Genomic DNA, 26,705 nt, shown 5'->3' with positions numbered 1-26,705 from the left:
GTAGACCCAGCTGAAAGGACAGTATGAGCCACCGAAGGGGCTGTAATGTACAAACGAGTGAACCGGAAAAAAAAAAAGTGTGCGGTGATGCCCAACTAGCTGCACAGACAAAGCATGAAGGTCACCCACTTACTTTGCAGAAGCCAAAGTGAAAAACAATGCAGTTTTATATGAAATACATTTTATATCCACAGACTCAAGGGAGGCACAAATGGCCTCAAGCACCAAACACAAGTCCCATGAAAAGACACTGGACCGCCAGTATCTAGCATCTCCTGCAGGAATGTCAAAACATCCACAATAGAGCACTGGACTGGGGGAATGTGCCCGTCCTGGCACCATTGCTCAAAGGCTTGCCATTTGTACTCATAAAAGCCTCTACAGGACCACGCATGGGGGCAGACCCTTAGCTATCAAATTTGATCTCTCAGTAGGTAACCATAAAGGCACCATAGATCCGGGCAGATGAATCACTTCTCCTCTTGCCTGAGAGAGGAGGTCCCCACAGAGAAGAAGCTGCCAAGGACTTGCTGCTAGTAGACTGATTATCTCTGCATTCCACGACCTTGTTGGCCACCAGGGGGGCAACAAAAATCAGTGAGATGTGCTGCCGATGCACTCTATCAAGAACTGGAGATATCACTTCAACTGGGAAAATGCATAGAGGAGCACGTCTGGCCATTGGTGTGCTAGTGCATCTATGCCCACGGGTGAATCACTGTCGATTATGGAGAAGAACATGAGGTAGTGAGTGTTCACCCTGGAGGCAAAAAGATCTACTTGCCTCGCCAAATAGATCCCGTATCTGGGCCAATATCAAAGGGGTGCAACCTCCATTCCCTCACTGGAATGGAGAGAAGGTCTGGAGAGAAGGTCTGGCCCCAGGTTGAGATGGCCTGGAACATGGGTTGCTCTTAGAGACAGACATCGAACACTGCACCATAATAGCAGAGAGCGAGACCAGTTTAACAGGGGAAGGGAGCGTTTCCCTCCTTGCCTGTTTATGTAAGAGACCACTGTTGAATTGTCCATCCTGACTAGGAAATGTTGGCCCCTCAGAACTGGACAAAAATGCCTGAGCTAAGAACACAGCTAGCAGCCTTACATCATTGTGAAGCTCTGTGTCCAGACCCCTCTCTCTGATGCGCCATCGGACAGAACTCCCCACCCTCTTAGGGAAGCATCTGTGGACACCACCTTGTAAAACGGCACTCTCCCAATCCAAGATCCCTGGTGCAACAGCCCAGGCTCCCACCGGTAGCTAGCATGCAAGATGCGGTTACTGTTAACCTCCTCTGGAATTTTCTCCGCAAAGTCACCCATCGTTCCAGGGTGTGAAGAAGCACACAGACTTCAGGTCAGTCAGCGTTCTCCTAACTTGGACAATTCCCAGGCAAATGGGGCACGCGTCATTGCTGGTCACTATCATGCAAAGAGAAACTGCACCACTGAAGACAGTGGCAAACAGAAAATTTCAGTTTTGTTCTCTTTGGTTTGATATCCATACCAAAACGCAAAGCAAAGTGCTGCACAGGAAGATTTGAAATTAGCACTTCGTGGGCAGCCTACACACCAGCTGTGGAGTGAAGGCTAACACCAACAAGGCAGTTGGGTTAACTTATGCCAGCAGACAATGGCGCTAACTAGCAGTAGCTAGCTAGCCCAACCCAGTAGATATGCTCTTAACGAGGTGAAGAGCGTTAGAACTGAGGGCTGATTGTGATGGCAGGGGGTATATGTGTAGACAGGGCCCTATACATGTTGTCTGAGGCCATCCGCCTTAAAGGTGTGAATAGAGATTTCTTCAGCCAGGACAAACAGGGGCGGGATATCCCATACTTTATGTGTTGTACGGAGTAAATCGACTGTAAGGGAACCCTAGCATTGACACAATTAACTGTCAATTTACCATTTAGTAATGGTGGTTATTATTATTATAGCATTAACTATTTTATGCCATGATTGTTATGAACTGGTAAAATAACATAGAAAATAAATAAAGCTATTGTGAAATGTTTAATATTTTTTTAATTAAAAAAAAAAGAGTTTATTGCCTGTTGGTTTCAGGGGTGTGGAGGGCTTCTTGGAGCAGGCGAGAGAGTGGGAGCAGTCGGGTGAATATTCCCGGGCCGTGGAGTATTACTTGAAGGTTAAGGATGACTCAAACACAGCGCTGATGGAAAAGTGTTGGATGAAGGTAAAAAGGAAAAACAACTGCATAGAACTGTTAATTCACATGATCATTAGTTCTTTTTAACAATATGAAATTAATAGTAAGTCTTTTACACGTGTAGTTGCTACTGAATAAAGAAGAGCTTTTAAGTCTGTTATGGGTTTATTAGAGAGGCAGGTTTGAAAAAAACGTTAGCCTTTAACCTAGGCATATTTAAAAAGATCTTACCCTGAATATAGATTAAAATGTCTTATAGAATTAAAAACATATATATACATTGTGAGGAGACCCTGGGGCAGATTCAGTACAAGCTGGAAACACTATCTCACGGCTAGCCTGGGAACGCCTTAGTGTTCCCCTGGAGAAGCTAGAGAAGGTGGCTAGAGAGAGGGAGGTCTGGGCTTCTCTACTTACGCTGCTGCCCCCGCGACCTGTCGCCAGATAAGCGGAAGAAAATCGATGGATGGATGGATGGATGGATGGATGGATGGATGGATGTATTGTGCAATTTATTTCGGTTTTATCGGGGGGGGGAATCCCACTGCTGATGTAGAAGTCTCGAAAACTCACAAAAAAAACTACACAAATATGATAGACTAGACATAAGGGGTTAAGATAGTGAGTGGGAGGTTTAACCTTCTAGTACAACAGTCATCACAAGCTTTTGCAGTTAAATATTATTCACAAAATTTATTTTTACACCACAAACACTCAAAAAGGTCGAAACCATCTAAAGGATAAATGAATTATTTTCAGATCTTTGTCCTAGATGCATACAGAAACCTTATTCATATTTTGAAATGCCATAAATGAAAACATTACTGCAGCTCAGAATGTGAGAATCCCCTTTTCAGATAGATTAACAGTATTAACTCGATTTGTCAACCTGCCGAAAATATCTACTTACATTGTGTCAAATCTTAAAAGGCGGTCTGAATTAAAATAAATCACAATCTGTAGTAAGTTGACAGTTTGGCTTCAAGGCTGCGGCCGAGGGTTGAGGTCTCTGCAAAGGTCTGTCCACTCTTCATAGTTTTCTCTGTCTTCCTTTGAGCCGCTTTCCCTGGAGTGTTCGTTTTATCTTTGGCATCGCTGTACTGTTTGAACTTTCATGACATAAAACTACAGACAGTGATTTATAACCATTTCAAACAGTGTTTATTTCCCTAAAGAAGGAAATTATTCAGTAACTTATTCTCTGGTTCTGCAAAAATAATCCAGAAATAAAAGAAAACTTCCCACCATGACCTTTAATGGCCGTACTGTAGATCTTATATTTAGACAGCATCAGTAATTACTTTTCACTTTTACTTTAAGCTCTGTAGTGGGTGAAGGACAGAATAGATGTTTAATTGTAGTCAAGAGTACCACTAAAGGTGGAGGAGGGCGAAAGGTCACCATGTCACCAACATCAATAGGTGATTTCTGCTGTGAGTATGAAGATACGCAGCACATACTGCATGTTATTGATTAAAGTGCAGAGGTCAGATTATTTGAAATGGGAATGGTCAATCTCCGTGATTGTAAAGAAGCGGTCTTGAAGAGATCACAGAGATCAATAGGTAGTTTTTTTCCCCAAGTGAGTTTCATTAGGTCAGAAAATGCTGCATCTGCATTACAGATGAGTCAGGCGATACACTGATTTAAGTTTTGAATTTTTGATTCCTTCCTGTAGTGCGCTTCATAATGACCTTTATTCCAATTATCTGTTTTTTTAAGACACATTATATTTAATAGGTGAAAGTGAGTGCTATCAAACATGCCAAATGACTCACAGAAGTAGCTGATTCTAGTCTATTTAAATGTAGAAGTGCTAAATCAGAGATTACACAGATGTGGTTTAAAAGGGACACGTTTCCTGCTTTATGGTGTTTTGTTTCTTTTTAAATTAGATTACTGTGGACTCTCTGTTTAAACCTGTGAAAATGAAATGTGGACATTTATTTTGTGCTATTTATATAATATATTTATAAATTAACTAGTTAACTATGAATGAAAATAGATAGAAATACAAGGTACAGCCGTATTGGAAATATTGCATTAGAAGAATTAAAGACTTTTTCTTCAAGACACAAACAGCAAAGTCAGTTCATGTATCACCAACTATCCCCACAATCAGAATCAAATGGATTATATAATGATTACGGTGACATTATATTGCTTTTTGAGATAGTAAGTAAGTAAGTAAAATTTATTTATATAGCACTTTTTAAGACGAAAACGCTGTTACAAAGTGCTTCACATGAAGACATGTCAAACAAACAATATAGCAACATAGAGGAAATATAAAAGCATATCAAACAAGCAATAGTACAATATAAATATAAAATAAAACAACATATTACGCATTAACATTACCCAAATGCCTGTCTAAACAGATGAGTTTTAAGCTGTCTGTGAAGGTTCTCAGTCATCCAGGTCATCGTAGTCAAAGGAGCTTGCAAAGAAAAGCGTCTGGACTTCTTTAAGTTGCTTGAAGACGTTTCACCTCTCATCCGAGAAGCTTCTTCAGTTCTAAGGTCAAATGGTGGAGAGTCCCAGATATAAACCTAGTGGGAGTGACCCCCACAGAGGGACAAAAGGACCCCTGATGATCCTTTAATCGCCTGAGCCAAGGTGTGAAACTGGGCGTGGGTCCCAATCAGCCAGAGTTTCGGGTGCGTTCATTGTGAAACCTGGCCCCACCTTATCATGCGAATTCCTGAGATCAGATGGCCCAGGATGTGAGTGGGCGTTAAGGCGTCTGGGAAGGGAACTCAAAACTGGATTATAGATGGCAGAGAGTTGGTGTCGTAAACCCCCGCCTCTGTTCAAAGATGGTCGCTCACAGTGGACATAGATGGCTTCTTTCACTCCTCTTTCAAACCATCTGTCCTCTCTGTCCAAAATGTGAACATTGGCATCCTCGAAAGAGTGTCCTTTATCCTTAAGATGCAGATGGACTGCTGAGTCTTGTCCTGTGGAGGTGGCTCTTCTGTGTTGTGCCATGCGCTTGTGAAGTGGCACCTCGGTTGTGGAGACAATAGTCCTGAGTTTGGCAATATTTCTTAAGTGAAAAAAGCAGGAGCGGGTCACGGATTTAATATGAGATGACAGATCATGACAATTTTATATTATCATCATTGCAAAGATCTCTGTTAATAGCTTTTTAATGTCATCAGCTAAACAGTTGAAGAAGTTGAACTCTTTCTCCCTCGAAGTATGACATCATCAGTGTCAGTACTGGTAGGGCAAAACAGCAGTGGTAATAAGAGGCAGTTTTTAAATATATGCCATTTCTTACACTGCGGTGGCTCAGAAACTGGTGGAATAACATCAATTTGGGGGCGGCCGTGGTTAAGGGGGTTGGGAAACTCATCTTGTAACTGGAAGGTTGCCGGTTCGATCCCCAGCTCTGTCTGTCTTGGCCGTTGTGTCCTTGGGCAAGACACTTCACCTACCACCTACTGGTGATGGCCAGAGGGGCCGATGGCACGATATGGCAGCCTCGCCTCTGTCAGTCTGCCCCAGGGCAGCTGTGACTACAACTGTAGCTTGCCTCCACCAGTGTGTGAATGTGAGAGTGAATGAATAGTGGAATTGTAAAGCGCTTTGAGGGTCTTGAAAAGCGCTATATAAATGCAATTCATTATTATTAATAGCCCCACCTACTTTCTTAACTTTGTCCTGAAAAGGTTATGAAAGAACTGCTACTTTGTTAAAATTTGGTTTTATAATATTTTTGCTGTATAGAATATCAAAAATGCCAAAGACACATATTGTAAGGAGAGAAAAAATTTTGTACATTATATGTCTCGGTGTACACACATACTAAACGTATGTGTGACTGAGAATAAAATGCAAAAAATTAGAATAAAATACACTTGAAGTAGGAAAAATAAGACACAATAAATATTTTTTATCGAAAAAGTTGGGAAAATATTGTGCTACGGCACCCACAACATTTAAAAAAATGTAGTTCATTAAAATCAATATCACAGAACAGATTCAAAACAACAGAAAACTATAGTAGTTAAATAGGAAATAGCTTAAGTCCATAATGAATATTGTGGAAGTGGTAAAGCTTTTCTGTGTCTATCCTCATGGCAGTGGAGCAGAAACAGACGTTCAGCTGCATGTCCAGTCAGTGGTTCGATCCCGGGCTTCTCCAATCTGCATGATGACATGTGTAAATGTGTTCATGACCAGGATGTGTGTATACGTGTGAGTGGGAGTCGGGTGCCTTGAGTGCTCAGTAAGTGCAGAAAAGTGCTATATAAATACCACTAATACCGAGTCCATATGAAGAAGATAAAATAAATCAGTACTGGCTTTATCTTCATATGGTACCCACTCTTTCTGTCTTCCTATCCAGAATAAACTCTCTTGTCCCAAGCTACATTTTCTCAAACCAGAAAACAGAAAGGTTGCTGAAAAGGAAATGCAGAATCTATCAAAAGGGTTTCATGGATTTGTTGCCCATTATTACCAAAAACACGTTGCCTACCTCGATTCTATTTCATGAAATAATTGCAAAAATAAACCCTAAAAGGAAAAAAAAAAGAAAACGTCTTGAGCAGACTTGAATAACAAAATAATGACAAAGCTAAATGTTATATTTCTATATATGGTTTGAATTGATTTTTCCTTTTTGTGTCTTTTTGGGTGTCCTGTACTGTTTGGCGTGTGCACTCGCTGTGTGCATATGTCCAGGCGGCAGAGCTGTCCATCAAGTTCCTGACAGCAGATGTAGCAGTGGAGGTGATCCAGGTGGTCGGACCACGACTCGCACAGCTGAGGAAGTTCAACGCCGTGAGTGAAAACACACGTAGATTCAGTTAATAAAACAATACACACACACACAATCCAAATATATATGCTCTTATAATAAGGTTGCCTCTTTCCTGTGTCCTGTTTGTATTTGATTGTTGAAGGCTGCTGAGCTCTACTTAAACATGGACCTCATCAAAGAGGCAATCGATGTCTTTATTGAGGGTGAGGAGTGGAACAAAGCCAAGAGAGTCGCCAAGGAGCTGGAGCCGAGGTTTGAGAGCACACAAACACACACAAACACTCAAGTGTATCATAGTTATTACGGGCAGAACAGCAACAAAGACAAGGGCCGACACTGAATTAAAACTCAGAATAGAAGAAGTGAACAGAAAGGCTAAGACATGCTGGTTATTTTTTCAATGTCATATCAGTTTTATTAAGCATGCGTGCCTCTCTGCCCTGTTTCTTATGAATCTGATATTTGACAGGTATGAGGACTACGTGGACCAGAAGTACAAGGAGCACCTTAAAAACCAGGGCAGAGTGGAGTCTGTAAGTACAAGTATACACTCTATGACACCCTGAACCAAACAAATAAAAAAAAAAGAAAAGCTGACATGTTATCAAGCTAATATTGACCCAATTATGACAAAATTCAGCTTCCAAAATCACTCCAAGCAGTTTGGTCCAGAAAAATAACTTTTTGTAACGTTTATATAAAGCAAAAAGAGATAAATATCTCTCATTTGATCCATTTCTGTAGTAAACAGCAGCATGTTCCTCCCAGAATAAGAATTTGTTAAGTTTCACTGAGATGATTTTACAGTGATTGCTGTATTTCCTGCACCATTTCACTGCTCTGTGGAGCCCTACATGTCCTCCGAGTTGTTTACTTTGCCAGTGCCATTTGATAAATATGAGCAGAGAAAGACAGAAAATGTAATGGTCTAATTTCAAGCTTCATGCTGTGTTTCTTAGAGCTGAAAAAACTGTTTGTTTTTATTTTTGATGACTGTGTTCGTTCAGCTGGTGGGAGTGGATGTCATGGCAGCCCTGGACATCTACGCAGAAAGAGGCCAGTGGGAGAAGTGCCTGGAGACAGCATCCAAACAGGTATGTCTTGTTTGATGTCATTAAGAGTTCATATTATATTGTCACCTCTTTTGTTTTTCGGGTTGTTAAGCAAACAGCTTTTGCTCAAATCAGGGTTTTAAAGTTCTAAAACAAGTGAACTCTAAAGCAGGGCACAGGGGAAAGAGTCATTCATCGTTACTTCAAACAACCAGGAACTTTGTGCGAATTTGTTGGGAAGTAGGGATGGAGCGATGATGCTGGGAAATCTACAGGGAATCCGGTGATTCTGATAAGGTATTACACATATAGGCAGCGGGCTAAAATCCCAGGCAATTTTAGAGCAAAAGCAGATAACCAGGTGAGGTCAAGGTGTTAGAGTTTTAGACAAAGCAGTGAGCAATTGATAAACTAGAGGTTAAATGATGCCAGTACTACACTAGGGGATGAAACAATCACTGAGCAGAGTTCAGGTCTGGAGCTTTATGATGCAGGTAGGTGATAATGATGAGCAGGTGCCCCAGCTGTAAAAGCATGGACAAAAACAACATGTACAGTCAGACCGGTGACCGGTGGTTGTAACTTTTCTTAGAGTGGGAGAGGGTCAAGGATGAGCCGGACTGAAGGTATAGGAATATATGATCTGATGTGAAGTGTTCTTTGTTTGAGAGTGTTTGAGAAGGTATAAAAGAGTTCAAGGGGGCGTCCTTCCACAGAAAACTGTTTTGGTGTTTGACTTGAATGTTTTCTCCACTGCAGTGTTTTTTGTTCTTTTTCCTTAATAAACCTCACTTCAAAGAAACGCTCACCTGGTGGTTGCAATTTTATTTAAGATTTTCCACAACAGAAACAAAGAGGACTAACCATGTCCTAGCTGCAGCTAAGGGTAATTTGTTGTTACCTCCAGTAAAAATGTGCTGCAAGGCTCCAGGAAAGCACTTCCAATCCTTCTTAGAGCCGAATCCAAAGTGTCCATGTCTGGAAATGAGATGATCCACTTTGGAGCTTTCTGAAATTGTATTACAAGTTAATTTGAGACATTAATCGAACACTTTTCGGCACTGAGGGGGTGGTTCTTGTTTTGGGTGGGGGTTCTGTCCCATCCGAAGTCCCCCCTGATTCAACCTTGGTGATATCAGACAGAAAAGCAACTTTGCAGCAGCTAAGTAGTTTATGTTGATTTATGTTTCCCTCCAGTGGGCCTTAATGTGCAGTTTTTTTTATGAACTAGCTAAACTCATCCCCGCACTGTGGCAATATTCAGACAAATAAGGCCTGCATGGGCATTTCTGTCACACAAGATGAAGCATATTCGGGCGCTCATGGACAATTATTTCTGCTGAGGCAACACTTTTTTTTTTTCTCTCGTGCTTTTTGGTCTTGTTTGCTCGTTAACAGGCCTCATTGACCTCATTTTTTCTGTCAGGCTTCATAATTTTTGTGTTGTGTTTTGTCAGACCTTTCAGATCCTCCATAAGTACATTGCTCTGTACGCAACACATCTCATCAAGGATAAGGAAGCTCCAAAGGCTGTTCAGCTCTACATACAGCACGGAGTACCACCAAACCCTCAGGTACACACACACTTCTTATAGCTAATTCCATTCCCCCCTAGTGGGTACCCTAAAGGTACATTATCCTTCTTTCACTGCGTGATAACCCAAGTTTCCCTCTTTAATGTAGAATATCTACTCTTAGTTTTGTAGTCTTCATAGAAGGTGAAATTATATGAATATTCCAACCAAGTATCACAGCAAAATGTGTTATAGACATGCCAGTCCACCATGTCCATTTCACGCTTTGCCTCTCTGCTGTGGCCAGTTAGGCAAAGAAAAGATAAAGTAAGCATAGAGAGACCACAAACAGATTGGGGTGTGGTGTATTTTGTGCAAGATTTTGGCATGATGGGAATGTTTGCATAGTTTCAAACAACCTACATGTTTTTATGCAGTTCAGTGTTGACAAGATTGCATTGATTGCCAAGATTGTCGACTTTGTTGTTATGTACAGTGTGAGTCTCAGTTAGCACCACAAAAGCCAAATAGCTAGTGTTCTTAAGCATAATAAACCAATTTCTTCTCCAGTTTTTACCCACGCCACCTGCCTGCATAGCAGCATGCAGGCAGGCAGCTGCTGCAAAGTGAGCATGTTGACACCTAAGTTTGTGAATGCAATAGCTTGAGAATGAGACGATATAGGATTTTCAAATTGACAGCATAGGTGCAAATTCTCAGACGAGTTTGAAAGTAAAGGTCAGACAGCAGGTTTTCTGAAAATTACCCAAGATTTTCTAATTAAACCATAGGTGTATCTATTAGAAGGCTGAGGGGTAGCAGGTGGCACTGCCAGTATTTTTGTTTGCTATAAAGCGGTATTTACAACAAAACTCTATGTTACCTTAAGAGCTTGGAGCCCTGGTTTACAGATTTTTATGGTTCTTGAGTCAGTCAGTTCCAGATTATTTCAATAGACAATAATATCAGTGACTTTCGGAAATTATATTTACACAAATAAAAAGCAAACTGACTGTGAAAAGGCAGCTGTATTTTATTTTAAAAAAAAAAAGATATTTTGATTTCTATTACAGCCTTAACAACATGATTAAAAAGAGACATCTCTTGTTTATTATTTTTTACAAGCTTTGCCATTTTTTACAATCAGAACTTTAACATCTACAAACGCCTGTTCCTGGACCTGATTAACCTTCCCGACACCGATGGACCAGAGTCCTACCGCATGTTCGCCGACCTCCGCAATTTCTTCTTCCAACTGGTAAATCAAAATTAGTAAATGCCTTTATCGATCCATTTTAAAAAACATGAAAATAAGTTTGTCCTCATAAAATGCATCAATTTTTAATTTTTTAATTTCTGTTTGCTGTGATTTCAGTGTGAGAACATGTCCAAATCAACCGAGGCAAACACTCCGGCTCATGAAGATTTTGAACAGATGCTGCTAATCTCTCACTACTACGCCACAAGATCTGCTGCTAAAGGAGTCGAGCAGCTGGTATGAAAACGCAAACAGCACCTGCCTAAATACAGAATATTTAAGAATGAGGACATCTTTGAAAATGACTTTGTAAAAGTTGCTCATAATTGGTGAGAATTCAACAATAGAACAAAGCACTGTGAAGCCTGGAGTCTTGTGGTAACAGCATAGATGATGTTGGGCTAGAGAATTGACGGATGTGAAAACACCTTGTATTGTGGGTAGATCAACCATGTGAACTGCAGAAAATGTGACCAGCAAGGCAACATTTGCCTGCCAAAAGTTCTGTGTCTTTGCTCAGAAAAATAAAAACGTGACCAGATTTCATTTTGGTCCCAAGGTCATCTCCTGGTACACCTTGGATGCTACCAGTACTGCTTCTTCTATTTTTAGATGTCCTCCTGTAAGCTTCTTTCTGACCACCTGCACATTACCATCTGTGATGTATACTCGATCTCTGCCTTTCATTTTGGGAAAGAAGACAACGTCACCAGGAACCAGACACCACAGGACATTATAGAAGACTTCAGTGATGATAGTCTGACCTAAGCTAAACAGGAATCCATGAGGGGAGTTACCAAGTAGACAAACAAAAAGAAACTAAAAATACACAGAGCTCAATTTGCACAGGTGAACATAGTTGAGACTTGGCCAGGCAGTCTTAAAAAAGCACAGGAAGGATGCACAAAGAGGTAATTACCAAAATAAAACAGGAAGTGAAAACAGTGGAAGACAAACAAACAGATAGACGAAACAGGAGGAGACTCTAGAAAAATGTGAACACCTAGAAACACGAGTATGAATATCAGTTAAATTATAACAGGGAACAAGACAAAAAAGAAGACCATGTCATGGTACAAATCTAAACCTCTGCTAGGTAACTGATGATGATATGTAGGAAGCTTTACTTTGGGGTTTTTTAAGCGTTCTCTTCTTCTGCTGTGCATTTTCAGATCAGTATAGCAACCAAGCTCTCCGTGTCTCTGCTGCGTCACACTGAGCTTGTTGCTGCGGACAAGGCTTTCTATGAGGCGGGCCTGGCCTGCAAGGTGAGTCCACCAATTAGAGAGGATGAGGTGCAGCTGTTCTGCTTTGGTAGTGCTGATGTTTTGTTCTTTTTTTAGTTCCAGGTGCATGTTCATAGTCTAAAATGTTCCTCCTAGACCACAAAATTCAATGAGTTTTCTCCACAAAGTTGGTAATATTCCCAGATATTCAATGATTGAAGTACATTTAAAAATGCATTGTACACTTCAGGTAGTCCATGACTACTTACAAGCCTTTAACTCTGCTCTATTGGTGATTGGCCATTAGAGGATAATCTTTTTGAAGGAGCAGATACTCTCTCTCTGGTGTTGATTCTACGTGCTATGTTTTCAATTCTGGCAGGCTATTGGCTGGGAAAACATGGCCTTCATCTTTCTCAACCACTTCCTGGATCTGTGCGATGTATGTATTGTAGAAATCTTTATTTGTGACCTTTCCGTTATGTATTCCGTGAATACCAGCAAAATCCTATTATAACACCATTACACCATCTGAACTTCTAATGTGTAAAACAGGTGTAAAATTGAATCTTTTCATTTGTGATTGGCTAATTTTGTTGTCCAGGGCATTGACGAGGGGACTCTGGACACTCTGGACCACACCGATTTCCTAGACACCGACATTCCCTTTGAGGTTCCAGTTCCCACCAAACTCTGCGTCACAGTAAGACATCATCACCGCCCACCAAACACATATCCCACCGGATGCTGCGGTCAGACTGATAGATGAAGACAATATTGGTGATGTGCTACAAATCAGATCTGGTGCAGTTAGTGTCACATTCCTCTGTGATATTCTTTACAAATGAGCACAGATGACAGATCGCTCCATTTAAGCACCCAGTCTTAAGCTGCAGGGTCGCTGTAGCTGCAAATTAGAAAGTATCGGCAGGCAAACAGGTGGCCTGTGGGCTAAATCAGGCCCTCTTAACAAAAATCATACTTCACATTTTCCTGTTTATAGGTCACATTAAAGCTTGTTTTTATTAGTTATTTTTATTACCTTGGTTATAGCTTCTTAAATATGATGACCAAAATTTGGGGTGGTTTAGGAGTTGGGGTTAGAGAAATTGAAAAGAATAATAGTAACTATATAACAGCCCATTTAAGATTACTTTGTCCAAAAGTCTTCTTTTGTCTGAACAAGCTCAACCTATTCCTGTTTATGACACAGTCACTGAGTTTCTGTGTAGGAAACTCTTATCACTGCAGGCTGACATCACACAAACTGTATTTTTTTTATGTAAAAAATCAAACTCAACCTGACATGCAGCTCAGTTGCAATGAGCAATGTTTAGAAAAGCTGTCTGAAAACAGCGTGTGTGTTACAGGTTGCCCAGCGAGACCAGATGCGCGACTGGGTGCTTATGGTGTCCATGGACCATCGGCTCGAGCAGGTTCTGCCACGTGACGAGAGGAACACATACGAAGCCTCGCTGGTGGCCGCCAACACCGGCCTTCGCTCGATGCCCTGTGTCCTCACCGGTTAGACACACACACACAGAAACACTCAAGCATGTCCAAGACTTATCAAAGTTTTGTTAATTTCAAAGATTGAAAAGAGATCAGAGGGGAAAAAAATTGCAAACTGATGTGATGCAACAGAGAAAAGCAAAAAGCAAGAAGAAACGTTTCATCATTTATTTTGTGGAAAACATGAAATAATTAAATGAAATAAAAAATAATAATAATTTAATAAAAAATTGTGTAATTACCATAAAGTTGCAACATGTTCTCTGTTATTTGGAGCTTTTATAGTTTACCTGTTGTTAAACTTTCTTCTCACACCCATGATGTTTGCATACAGTGCTGACATTTACACTTAATCCACTTTGCAATGCACGAGATTTCACACACGCTTTAACGTGAGCAGGTTGATGTAATGAAATCTAATTTCAGGAAAGTGTAGAGCTGTTGTTTGAGGTGTTTTGGAGATTTAAGATGGATTTGTTCTCAAATAAATGTTTAATTTTCACCTCTGTGTTATTTGAAGAAGGTAATCTGTATTTAAGGGAGACCTATTTTGCTCATTTCTATCTTCATGTTTTTACTCTTGGTCTCTACTAGCGAAGCTTTTTGTTATTCTCTTATATATCTTATACTGAACCTTAGTGCAGCCACTCAATTCACCTTTTTTCTAGTTCCACAACCATAAAGCCAACGTTCTTTTGATTGGCTACCTGTCACAAAACAGAAGGTTTGATCAGCATATCCTCTCTCACTGTGAACAGCACTGACATGAAACTGTGGCCTTGTGTAATATTAATCCAGCAATAAAACAGTATATATGTGACAGAGAAAGAAATGTATAACAGGTCCACTTCAAGAACCTTCATTTAAAACCTAATGGACCATTCAACGATTTTCTTTCTTAAATTTTAATATGAAATGATAGCTACTGTATAATAGAATGCTATCATACACAAAACATGCTGTGGCCTTGCTGTAAGTGTTGATTCTCCAGTTTGCTGCGTGACTGTGAAGTCATACACAGCATGTAGTCTCGCTCTGTGGTGTTCCTGCTTTCAGGCTACCCCGTGCTGAGGAATAAAATCGAGTTCTCTGCTGCGGGGAAAGCAGCCAACAAGGAAGACTGGAACAAATTCCTCATGGCCACGAAGGTGAGATCAAACAGAGAAACTGGGTTTTTGTAAGCTGAGAAATTTCCGTGCATATAAAAACAACACAAACGGATCTCTCCTTCTTTCTGAATGAAAAACCTCAGGAGTAGGGCTGGGCCATATCATACTGTTCATGGTAATACCGGTATAATGTTGGGCAACGATAAGAAAATGAAATATCACGATACCCATAGAATATGGGTAAAACGTGCATGCGCAGTGCCTTTGTTCTCATACACACGTGGCGGGAAAAGCATTTCGGCGATGGAGAATGAGAAGGGCGAAAGAGGATCGTTGAATGAAACTGATGAACCAGAATGTAAAAAAGCTGCAACTTCAGTGGTGTGGAACTGGTTTGGCTTTCATCCATCAGATACACAACAAAGCACTATTTTTGGTAGAGCATGCTAGCGGGCCGTCGTTATTACCGTGTTTTTTGTAAAATACGGCACACTTAAAATCAATCCTTTGATTCTTCTGAAAATCGACAGTGCCCCTTATAATCCCGTGTGCCTTATGTATGAATTCTGGTTGTGTTTACTGACCTCGAAACGATTTTATGTCGTACACGCCGCTCAAAAATCTGTCCAATGTTTTAGTACGACTTTGCTAAGCTATGAAGCCGCACCGCTTGATGGATTGTCGGAGCATTATGGCTACTGTAGGCAGGAGATACATACTGTGCATCAACATAATATTACTGTATTGTGTGTATAACCTCTTTTAAGTTTTGTGGATATTATACATGGTTATGCTGAGGATATGTCGGCCAGTTTCCACTGGAAATTCCTTTTGGTTAAATTTTCAGCAAGGAATTTGCATTTGCACTGTTACATTTTTATATAACTTTATTGCACATAAAAAACAGCTGCTAGTTTAAGCAAAAATACATTGATGGGTTTTTTGGGTTTGTTTAACATTAATAAAGTTGTGGAGTCGTAAAGTAGTTTATCTAGTGTCAATTATACCATCAGTTATATCGTTATCGCAAATTTTCAAATGTATATCGTGATAAATATTTTTGGTCGTATCGCCCTGCTCTACTCAGGAGTGTATTTGACTCCACAGGGACTGTAATTAAATGCAGTGTCATTCAAGGTTTTGAAGAGTTTTGATTAGTTTTGAGGAACTCAAAACTAATCAAAACTCCTAAAACTTACCCAGATCGTCTGTCCTCAACTTAAAATTGGTTGAGAGAGAAAGGAACTCCCATCATGGAGCAGTACTCAAAGCTTTTCTTTTCTTTCTTTTTTTTTTTTTTCAAAGCAAAGGCATGAAGAAAATGTTTCTTTCAGGTTCAACTCTCTTTGAAACAGCGCTGATCTTTAGTGAAAATGCTAATGTTGGATTGTAATTTATTGGATTCATTATAACTAGGAAAAAAAAACATAATGGTGCATGAGTTAGAGCTCAACACTTCTTGGCTTCTTATAACTCTAAATTGTATTTTACTGTTGATTATAGCATGTTTGTGTTACTTCAAGATGTTCTGCAAAAAATAAGATTGGCTGGGCACCACCACCAGTCATTAGGCAGTTGCTGGAGGCTGCTGGCTAGTTGCTAGGTAAAATCGGTCACTAAGAAGGCGCTAAACCAGAGACCTATTTGACATTGGTATGGTCTGCCAATTGGTCGCAGAATACATATTTTATCATAGCAATCAGTGGTTACTTGGGGCCACTGGCCACCAGCTAGAGACCAGGTCTGGGTGAATGGGGCTTTAGCGTTTGAGTTCACTTAGCAACTTCTAGCAGCTACTCATTAACTGACTTGGGAATACAAATTTTTCCCCTGCGACTGGTGGTTCACAACTGGCAAAGCATGAAACTGAGGCCTAACCTTTCTGAGTCTTACAATACTGAATTAGTTCATCACATTGAGAGAAATGAAAACAGTGGTGCTTATTTGAGTTTGAATCAGCAGATGAATATACATAGCATCCTTACCTCCCTTCTCACTAGGGCTGCCACGATTAGTCGACTAGTCACGATTACGTCGACTACCAAAATCGTCGACGACTGATTTAATAGTCGACGCGTCGTTTGAAGCTTTGTAAGATCCCAAAAGACGCAGGAATAAGTAGCAGGATTTAAGAGTGTAATAACGGACTGAAACAGAAGATGGCAGCACTGCACGTACAAGGATGCCAGCTGCCGTTAAACCCCGAAGAAGAAGCTGTGTCCCAGAATTCATAGCGCGGCCCTGCTCAGTTTCCAACAATGGCGGCAGCTAGTTAGTTTTAATATTACTCTTATTATTCTTTCTGGGTCACAAAATAAACGTTTAACATATTTTCAGGCGAGAATGTAGCTGTGTAAACCTCAAATATCGGCTCAGTTTATCAGGACACCACATATTTTCAAAAGCGCTCCGACGTTTTCGGAGACGTCTGTTACCCACTAGCTCGATAGCTAGCCGGGGGCTAGGCTAACTAGAGCCGTGAGAGCACCGGACTCCCGGCAGATCGTTTTCAAACCCACCGCCGTCTTTCGCTACTCAGGTTAAACATGATATATAAGTCACTTAGATAACTTACAAATGTTATTGTTTGGCATTTTTCAGTATTTTATTTGTTCCTGAGTAAATCGGTTTGGCTGAGATTAAAGTTATAGTTTTTACACAGCTGAATAAATGTCAAGCAGACAGCTGATTATCAGAAGTGTGAGATGCTGGAGAATATACTCCGGTGTCCTGTTATATTTTAGATAGCAAGGAGTTTATTAAACCTCACCGAAACAATCTGCAAATTTCATTAAAATGTAATAAACTATCATCTTGTCTTTATTTTTAGTTAGCAAAGACCTTAAACACTTAAAGTTGTAAGCTAATGATAGTTATATAAGAGCAGATGCTGCTGGTGCAATAAGCTGTACGTTTTAAGTTCAATGGATGATGATCTGATTAGTCGACTAATCGCAAAAGTAATCGGTGACTAGTCGACTATCAAAATAATCGTTTGTGGCAGCCCTACTTCTCACGTGTGTTTCCTGATGGGCTGTTGTTTGTGTTTCTCTCCTCCACCTCCCCACAGACCACTCACAGTCCAGAGTGTCAGGACGTCCTCGAGTTCATCAGGCAGTGGTGTGGCGGCCTGCCGGCGTCCGGATTCTCCTTCCACTGATAGAACGACCTGCAGCTCTGCCCTGTGCCTTTTCTTTTTATTACTCTGTTACACACTTTGAAACACCTGCTCTTCCTTCTATTCTTCCTCATCTTTTCTTTCCGCAAATTCAAACATTTCACAGGAAACCAACTCTTTTATTGTCCCCAGAACTTTATCATTTTTTTACTTTAAAAGTAGTTTCTAAGCCCAGAGGAGAATACACAATCCCTTCATTTCAGTTTAAACCAGTTCATGATTTTCTTCTTTAAAAGGCACCTTAAAAGTATAGTTAAACTGTTAAATGTTATGTGTTACATGTTATATGTTAAACCGTTGTATGTTAAACTGTAAATTGGTAACATGATAATAAAAGTACATATAAATGACTTTGAACCTTAACAGTTGACAATTTAAGAATTCAAGAAATATATTTAGTGCTTTTTTCTGATTCATTTTTCTGATTTCATTTCTCATTCATCAGCTAGCAGCCTGTTAGAAAATTGAAATGACTGAGAAATGTAGCACTTTGAGCCGATTTAGCAGTTTCTGCTCGTTTCTGGTCATTAGAGTAAGATACCAGGCTGACAAGAGTCAATAAGCATTTTTCTAACATTACTAGTCTTAGAATTTGACCACTGTCAGAGCAAAAGCACAAGATAAAAACTCGTAAGTATTTATTAGAATTCAGGTTCACATATTTCTGAAGCAACCTCAGAAAATCAGTAAGGAGCTCGAAAATGTTTCATAAAACAGCTAACAACAAAAAAAATAGACAGTGCTGAAAACACAGAAGAAAAAACAAAAACCTGTTCATATGCTCAGTGTGTGTTGGCCCCAACCACAAGCCCTTTTAGTTCCTGAGCAAAAACACACAAAAAAGTGATTTCCTGAAGCAGCTCTTGTGCTGTAGTTTAAGTTAAAAATGAATAAACTTTGTTGGGGAATAATTTCAGCGGCGGATTAATCCTTGTTTGGTGCTCTACTGAGAGCGGTGCAGAATCAGAACAAACTCAACATCAGAGCTCTAAAGCACCAAGGAATCCGATGCATCGGGATGAAGTGATGCTGTTTGCTTTTGTTTTTTCCACGATGTTTCATTTTTGTTATTTATTTTATCCTCTGACTGGTCAGTTTATCCCAAGGTGCAGTCACCATGGAAACACATATCATCCATCTAGTTGTTTCTATGTATTTTCTCATCATCAGAAGGACTTTGTCTCAGGTTTCCATCTGTGAAGGCTTTCTCCTGCAGCAGATATTACAATACTTAATAACCTGACACTATAATGCTGTGGCGGCGGTTTAGGACTGTTTAATGTCTGCGGACTAAATTGAGTTATTTTCTCTGTGAATGTTTTTCAGAGGCCAGTAATGTTTGGCAAAGCTTTTACTGAGTGTTCAATATGGAATATACTTTGTTTAATAAAGTTGCAATATAAAAATGTTCAGTGGTTTTCTAAGCATTCATCATATCCTGCTTCATGCTTCTTTGTGACTGTAATGAGTGGAACCACATTCAGCTTTATGTTAAGCCATTAAGATGTAGATTTAGCAATTTTAGCATTTTAGAAAGATAAAAACAGCTCATCATCTGAAGCATAGTTGATGTTGATTTATTTAGATGTAAAAGCCACTGTGGTGGTGTGCAGAGGCAAAACTAGAAAATATATGTCATTGTCCAAAGCCTAACCAAGCTAACTAGCTTTAGCTGATAACTTGGTACTCCACCATCATCCAAATATGGATATTTTGACCGTATCTGAGCGCAATACTAAAGGCTTTAAAATACTAGTCCACAAACCAATAGGTCATTATCCTCTCTGTTGGAATCTAACAGGTATTATTTAGTAATATTGTTTCAGGTAGTATCTTTAATAGGCGTTTATCACTTGTGCCTATAACTGGGAACAGGGCCTCGGTGGAGGTACATGAGTTGGAGTATATGAGACTGTCGAGATCAGAGAAACTCAGCACCCCTGTGTCACAGTCCAAACAAACTCTGATCCTCTTGATCCTATTCCTCACTGAAAGAACAGAGACTGAATTTGATGGTGAGGATGCTTTGTATTTACCTTTACAAAACTCCATTGTCCATAACCCAGAGTGCGAGCCTAAATGTCCTTTCCTTTTGACTGACTGGTGCCACGCCCAGGATCCAGTGTGAACTGTGTCCAAGTTCAACTTCCCAGCTGTGAAGTCCTGAGTTAAATCCCTGAGAGCCGAGGGTGATGCAGAAGCTGTCAAATCTCTCCGGGTTGTTGGGACACTCTACTGTCCGTCCCCGTTTAACACCACTCAGATCTTCAGACAGGTTGAGTCTTGGGTGGGCAGTGTTTGGATCCAGAATCACAGGAGTATACGAGCTGGCCTCAGCCATCTTGTTCAAGATGTTGAAGGTCAGATTGCCCAGGTGTTTGGCCTGGTCCAGCAAAACTCCTAGAAGAAGCTCTGGATCACCCATCAGGGGCTGCTCCTGGACCTGTTCTGCTGTAGCCTTTGTTAGATTATTCTGTTATTATATGTTACCTTATATATGTAATCAAAGTAGTTGGATTAGAATACTGCTGTAGATCACATTATACCCTTTAATATAGAGTGTGTGAGCTGTATGTAGTTTAGTTCTCATTATACTTTTGAGTTAACAGAACATATTCACATATTAGTTCATTAGATAAATGTGCATCACTCTGTATCCTTGATCTGCTGGGAATGTGTTACACTGTTTTCTTGACATGCTTAATTGTTGAATCATGAAGAGAAGGTTGTAAGCAGGAGACTCTGTGTCTAAAGACAGGGGAGATAGATAGACCACATTCCACACCCCCACCTTACAGAAAGCAGAGAAACAACTGCCGAGGTCATAACTTAGGCACTGTAACAGAGAAAGAATGTGATGTTTTGGCTTTTACGACTAGCTGGGGGCCACTAGAGACTATAAAAAGCTGAGCAACCCGTCACCATTTTGAGACATGTGCCTGACCCTCTGGTAGCATCTCTCCCGTCCGGACGTTGTAATGCTCTGACTGTTGAATTGTATGGAAATAAATGATTGTTGATTGAGCATTTATACACCGAGTATTGTCCTTCCTTCAGCCCAAAGATTCAAAGAATTGGGAGATTTCAACACCTTGTAGTTGTTTAAGAAGAAGGTGTCTTCAGCTCTCAGCTCCTCCTCTGTTGCTCTGATAATTTGCGAAAGAGCTGCTATCTCTCTTCTCAGAACGTCCATCTTCTCCTTCAGCACCTCACGCTTCCACCTTTCTTCTGCACTCACAGCAGCAATCCTGGCCTTCTCTTCCTCTCCTAGAAACTTGTGAAGCTTCTTGAACTGATCACTCTCCAGTAAAAAGGCCTCACACAGATTCTTCAGTGCCAAGTTGCAAGGTGGGTGTTTCTTCCCAGATATGCGCTTACAAACAGGACACTCGAGTGCTTCTTTCCTTCTCCACCATCTCCGGAGGCAGACTTTACAGAAGCTGTGGCTACAGGAAAGAAGAACTGGATCTTTAAAGATATCACAGCACACAGGACAGTGGAGTTTGGCCTCTGATCCGGAGGCCATTTTCTTTCTGAGTGAAGCCAAAAACACAACGAGCAGGTTGCCAAAAGTGTTTCGCTTAATTCTATAGCAATACTTCCCGTCGTGATTTCACTCGGGCTGCAGTATTCCAGTTTGGCTCCCTGTACCACCACCCCGCTCAGGTGCAGGTTATGTCTGGTGCGTCTCCTTCCAGTGGAAACATAATAACTTGAGTGAGTCAGAGAATGGGAGGTGCTTTCTCAGTGGTTTTCCTCTAAATGCTCAGCTGTAATAAACCAGGGGTGTATTTCATTCCTCTGTGTTAACGTAATTGGTTTGATGGATACTGCCATTTTCCTTCAGGGCACGCTGACTCATGCTGGCAGACTGATCTTGGATCTCTTTGCCAGTCAGAAACTAAATACATTAAGCTCAAGAGTGTGTTTTTAGTGTTTTAAAGGTTAACGCCACCAGTTACAGATCATGAGGAGTAGGAAAGGTTTTTTGAAACCAGGGGTTTGGTTTAGTTTAAGAATAAATAAAATATAATTTTATTTCTTTTAAATGCTCAGTGTAGCACTATCCACTAACTATAATGCTAAATGCTAATTCTGTAGTACAAAATTTATATGTGCAGACATAGTTGGGAAATTTATTCAATTTTTAATTCCATTTTAATGCACTTCAGTTTAAAACCACAACAAAACCACAGCAAATGTAACCGTCAGATGGTCAGAATTTAGTGTGAACAGCATGAAAGCATGGATCCATCCTACCTACCTCGGATTAAAGGTTCAGGATGCTGGTGGTGGTGTGAGGATGTGTGGAATATTTTCTTGGGGCTTGTTACCAATAAAGCATTATTTAAATGTGACAGCTTATTGCCGTATGTTATTGCTGACCATGCCCATCCTTTTATAACCATAGTGTGAAGCAGGCCTACAGGACTGTGGTGCACTGACAGGAATAGTAAAATATTCATAGAAGTTGCACAAAAATTTGAAGACTACAGTTTTGAAAATACAACCGTGAGCATTTTATCCTGCACTTATTGCAATACATTATCAGCTAACTGTCAGGCTTAATTAGCAAGCTGTCTTCATATACCATATGGATGCACAGACACACATATCTGCTAATTAGCGCCAAGTAACAGTCTAATAAAGCACTCGAATTTCATTTTTTTTTATAAGCTTCTAAACATGTTTTTTGATGCTGTAAAGTTAACCATTTTAACACAGGAGTCTGTGGAGACTGCCTTATTTTTGGAGCCAACCTTAAGTGGCCGCTAGACAAATTGCAAGGAAGGCAACTGAGACTAAGAGAACAAAAACTAGAAACAGTGGCAACACAAAGAGTACTGAACAGAGACCACTGCAGTCAGACAGGGAGCAAAAAGAAACTGTGGAGTACATACAAACAGTTGAGCACCTGGATGATTGACACCAGTTGGGAAAGGTTCAGGGATTACAAAACAGACGAGGAAATGACAGAAACGGTGGCACATACTGTTGGTTTTAGACCTTCTCTTTTACTGCACTCTTCTTCTGAAGTTAGTTATTTCTTATATAAACACTCTTTTTCATAATTTTGAAACATTGCAGCAGAAATATGAATTTCCTTATGTTTGAGCATGCACCAAGAAATCCCAAATCCAAGTGACTTCTTCAGCCTCAGTGTCTGCAGGTTTGCCCAACCTTACAAACAGTACACGTGTATAATGACTGAAACTAGCACCATTGATGAACAATGGGCTGTGAGGTCAGTTTTTTGATCATTAATATTCAAACTGTCATTACCATTGATCAACAACCACTGATCAATCACAATTGATCAATGAGTACCATTCACAGAGAGTAGGGGAATGGCTGCAATCACAGCATTTTAAGATGGTGAAAGATGTACCCTTAGGCCCCCTCCTCGATTCAGAGACGGTCTTCCCCTTTTCACGTAAATGGCCTCCCTTGACCTCCCGCTCAAAAAAGCGTTCCTCCTGTCCAGGATCAGCAGAATCAACTTTCTGGGACTTCAAATTTAGGTTTCATGAGTTCCAGCTGAGTTCAGTCTGGAAATCCAAGCTTGGTGTTAAACCTTTAACAACAAACAAATAAATCCTAGCACAATATGCAAATACAGATGTGCAGTATACAGATGTTTTTTTTTACCATGTTCATACCATAATTACCAAGCCCTTATATAGTGGGATGAAAAAGTTTGGGCAACCTTGTTAATACTCATTATTTTCCTGTATAAATCGTTGGTTGTTACAATAAAAAATGTCAGTTAAATATATCATATAGGAGACACACACAGTGATATTTGAGAAGTGAAATGAAGTTTATTGGATTTACAGAAAGTGTGCAATAATTGTTTAAACAAAATCACGCAGGTGCATAAATTTGGGCACCACAAAAAAATACGGTAAATGAAATCAATATTTAGTAGATCCGCCTTTTGCAGAAATTACAGACTCTAAGCGCTTCCTGTAGGTTCCAATGAGAGTCTGGATTGTGGTTGAAGGTATTTTGGACCATTCCTCTTTACAAAACATCTCTAGTTCATTCAGGTTTGATGGCTTCCGAGCATGGACAGCTCTCTTTAACTCACACCACAGTTTTTCAATAATATTCAGGTCTGGGCTGAGATGGCGGTTCCAGAACGTTGTACTTGTTCCTCTGCATGAATGCCTTAGTGGATTTTGAGCAGTGTTTCAGGTCGTTGTCTTGTTGAAAGATCCAGCCCCGGCGCAGCTTCAGCTTTGTCACTGATTCCTGGACATTGGTCTCCAGAATCTGCTGATGCTGAGCGGAATCCATGTGTCCCTCAACTTTGACGAGATTCCCAGTCCCTGCACTGGCCACACAGCCCCACAGCTGATGGAACCACCACCATATTTTACTGTAGGTAGCAGGTGTTTTTCTTGGAATGCTGTGTTCTTTTTCCTCCATGCATGACGCCCCTTGTTATGCCCAAATAACTCAATTTTAGTTTCATCAGTCCACAGCACCTTATTCCAGAATGAAGCTGGCTTGTCCAAATGTGCTTTGGCGGCTCTGTTTGTGCTGTGGGCGGAGAAAAGGCTTCCTCTGCATCACTCTCGCATACAGCATCTCCTTGTGTAAAGTGCGCCGAATGGTTGAACGATGCACAGCGACTCCATCTGCTGCAAGATGATGTTGTAAGTCTTTGGTGCTGGTCTGTGGTTTGAGATTTTGGTATCAATAAAATGACAACAGTGCCCAAATTTATGCACCTGCCTGATTTTGTTTAAACAATTATTGCAAACTTTCTGTAAATTCAAAAAACTTCATTTCACTTCTCAAATATCACTGTGTGTGTCTCCTATATGATATATTTAACTGACGATTTTTATTGTAACAACCAACGATTTATACAGGAAAATAATGGCTATTAACAAGGTTGCCCAAACTTTTTCATCCCACTGTACATTCAACACCTTATACACCTTATACATTCAACTATTATCAACTACAGTCAGTGACATTTCATTATGGGGAGTCTTGACTTAAACCAGCTGCTTGTCTCCCTCTTTTAAAGGATCTTTAGAGAGATCTTCGGCTCTTCAGGAAACAGGATTATTCTGGTTCGGCTTATTAGGATCACACTCGAGAAAGGGTTTTAACAATGAGTCCTGTGTTTCTCAGCCTCTTTTATTCGTTTTTATTGTGAGAAGACTGAAAAGCAGCTCAGAGCTGTAAAAGCAGAAAGATTTGTTCATCTTTCTGACGTTACGTTTCTGATTAGTTCTCTGGTTGGTGATTACAAAAACACCAGTTTGTTTCTGCTGTTCTCTGTAAACATTGTATAAATCAGTAGTTAGACCTCAACATGAGTCTTTAGTTTAATTTAGTTTAGTTCATACGCATGATACAATAAATATCAGCTCAAAACTGGAAAAAACAGTCTATTGCTAAGATTCTTTCACAAAGGTTTACTGTGAATATGTTAAAATCAGCTTTATGTGGTTTTGTGTGTTTGTGTGTGTGTGTAGGTGTGTGTGTTTTCTTTTTTAATGTAGCTCAAATCAACCTACTGAGCTCCATATTTTTTGTTTTGGAGTAGCTTTGGTTCAAACTTATTCATCCTTTACTGGGTCTTGGTATTTGGATTGGTACTTATAAATGTTTCTACTTTGAGCATTCAAAGTGCTTTATTCTACACACCATTAAGAGCTTTCTATTACTGCATGTTCACTCTATGATGGATGTACTGGGACCCATTTGGACTTCAGTATCTTGCCAAAGGACACTTGGACATGGATTGGAGGAGAAGAAGCGAGCCCTCAGTTCTTTTTAGCTCCTCTCCCTTTAAGACCACCTTCTTCACAAACACAAGATTTAGCCTGCAGGTGGGTGGGGCTTCTATGCTATATAACTAGCTAATATGACCATATTAGGGCGTCTCACTGTTCTCAAATAATAAAATAAAATCAACAGAGCATTTAGAGGAGTTTGAAGCCTGAGCTTTTGGCTCACAGGAAGTCCCTACATCATTATATGAAGATTTTGCCATTTAATATGGAGATCCACAACTAAAACTGTGTGACAGAAGTTAAGGTAGGTTCTCATTAAATATATAAAAAATGAAACAAAAAGAATAAAGACAAAAACAAGGTCATTTTTTAAATTGTATTTTATTGTTTAGCATCTTCATAAGACACTCTTGGGTATCATTATGTCCCTGAGAACATACAATAGACAAACAGCACGCACAGACACATAACACTGACTGCTTTGAGATTATTTAACCACAGTGCTTGAACAGTTGATCCGAGTATATAAATCTTGCAAAATTATACCGCAGCCAACAAATAAAACACGTCTATAGCAGAAAAGTGCAAAAGCTGTGAATAAGGGTGGAGGGAAACTGCATCACATTGATTTGGTTACTTTTATTTAATCAAATGCGAAAAAAAATACTGGGATAAAAAGAATTCAGCCAGAGGATAAACTATAATGCAATCGTGGTGTCTTTTTCTGCAGTGCGTGTACATTAATCATCTGTTTCATCTTTCAGCTGTCAAACCCAAGATCTAATATGTGCTCATATAACACTCACAATCCATGCGTCCGTATTTTCCCACGTACATGGCAGTTTCTGAAGAAGGAGAAGGTTTTGTTTGTTTGTTTGTTTGTTTTTTACAGATATTTTAGCTCATCTAAGAAAAGCCCAGAGTTAAGCAAATTTCCAGTATAAGTAAAGTAGCTGTATGGGACAGAAAAAAACAAAAACGTGGTTCTTTAAATAATTTAACAAGCTGAAATCAATTTATTTGCAAAATTCACAGTCTGAAGAAAATACATTAAGATGCACCAGAGTGATTAAATTCACTCTCTGTGCATGTTCAGAACAGCATACAGTAAATATCCAGTGTACGACCTCCGTTCCCAGCAGAGGAACTATACAT

General features: G+C 40.0%; 1 protein-coding gene and 1 pseudogene across 1 annotated transcript in view; one reads left to right on the top strand and one right to left on the bottom strand.

The window, feature by feature from the left end:
- The window catches only part of ift172 (intraflagellar transport 172), a 56,944-nt gene extending 37,745 nt beyond the window's left edge, over positions 1-19,199 (top strand). The window contains exons 35-48 of the mRNA XM_085381906.1: positions 2,068-2,197; positions 6,866-6,964; positions 7,087-7,196; positions 7,414-7,477; positions 7,952-8,038; positions 9,454-9,570; positions 10,658-10,768; positions 10,886-11,005; positions 11,941-12,036; positions 12,377-12,436; positions 12,599-12,697; positions 13,365-13,518; positions 14,563-14,654; positions 17,686-19,199. Coding sequence (XP_085238032.1) covers positions 2,068-2,197; positions 6,866-6,964; positions 7,087-7,196; positions 7,414-7,477; positions 7,952-8,038; positions 9,454-9,570; positions 10,658-10,768; positions 10,886-11,005; positions 11,941-12,036; positions 12,377-12,436; positions 12,599-12,697; positions 13,365-13,518; positions 14,563-14,654; positions 17,686-17,775 — 1,429 coding nt within the window. The 3' untranslated portion in view covers positions 17,776-19,199. The remainder of the gene's footprint in view (positions 1-2,067; positions 2,198-6,865; positions 6,965-7,086; positions 7,197-7,413; positions 7,478-7,951; positions 8,039-9,453; positions 9,571-10,657; positions 10,769-10,885; positions 11,006-11,940; positions 12,037-12,376; positions 12,437-12,598; positions 12,698-13,364; positions 13,519-14,562; positions 14,655-17,685) is intronic.
- LOC146652602 (nuclear factor 7, ovary-like) lies at positions 18,831-21,635 on the bottom strand (annotated as a pseudogene).
- Positions 21,636-26,705: the final 5,070 nt, after the last annotated feature.

The sequence above is a fragment of the Rhamphochromis longiceps genome, linkage group LG15 (assembly GCF_057381845.1).
Source record: "Rhamphochromis longiceps isolate RC_006_pf linkage group LG15, R_longiceps_female_GT1.1, whole genome shotgun sequence".
Taxonomy (NCBI): domain Eukaryota; kingdom Metazoa; phylum Chordata; class Actinopteri; order Cichliformes; family Cichlidae; genus Rhamphochromis; species Rhamphochromis longiceps.
This window is presented reverse-complemented; position numbering and strand designations above follow the sequence as displayed.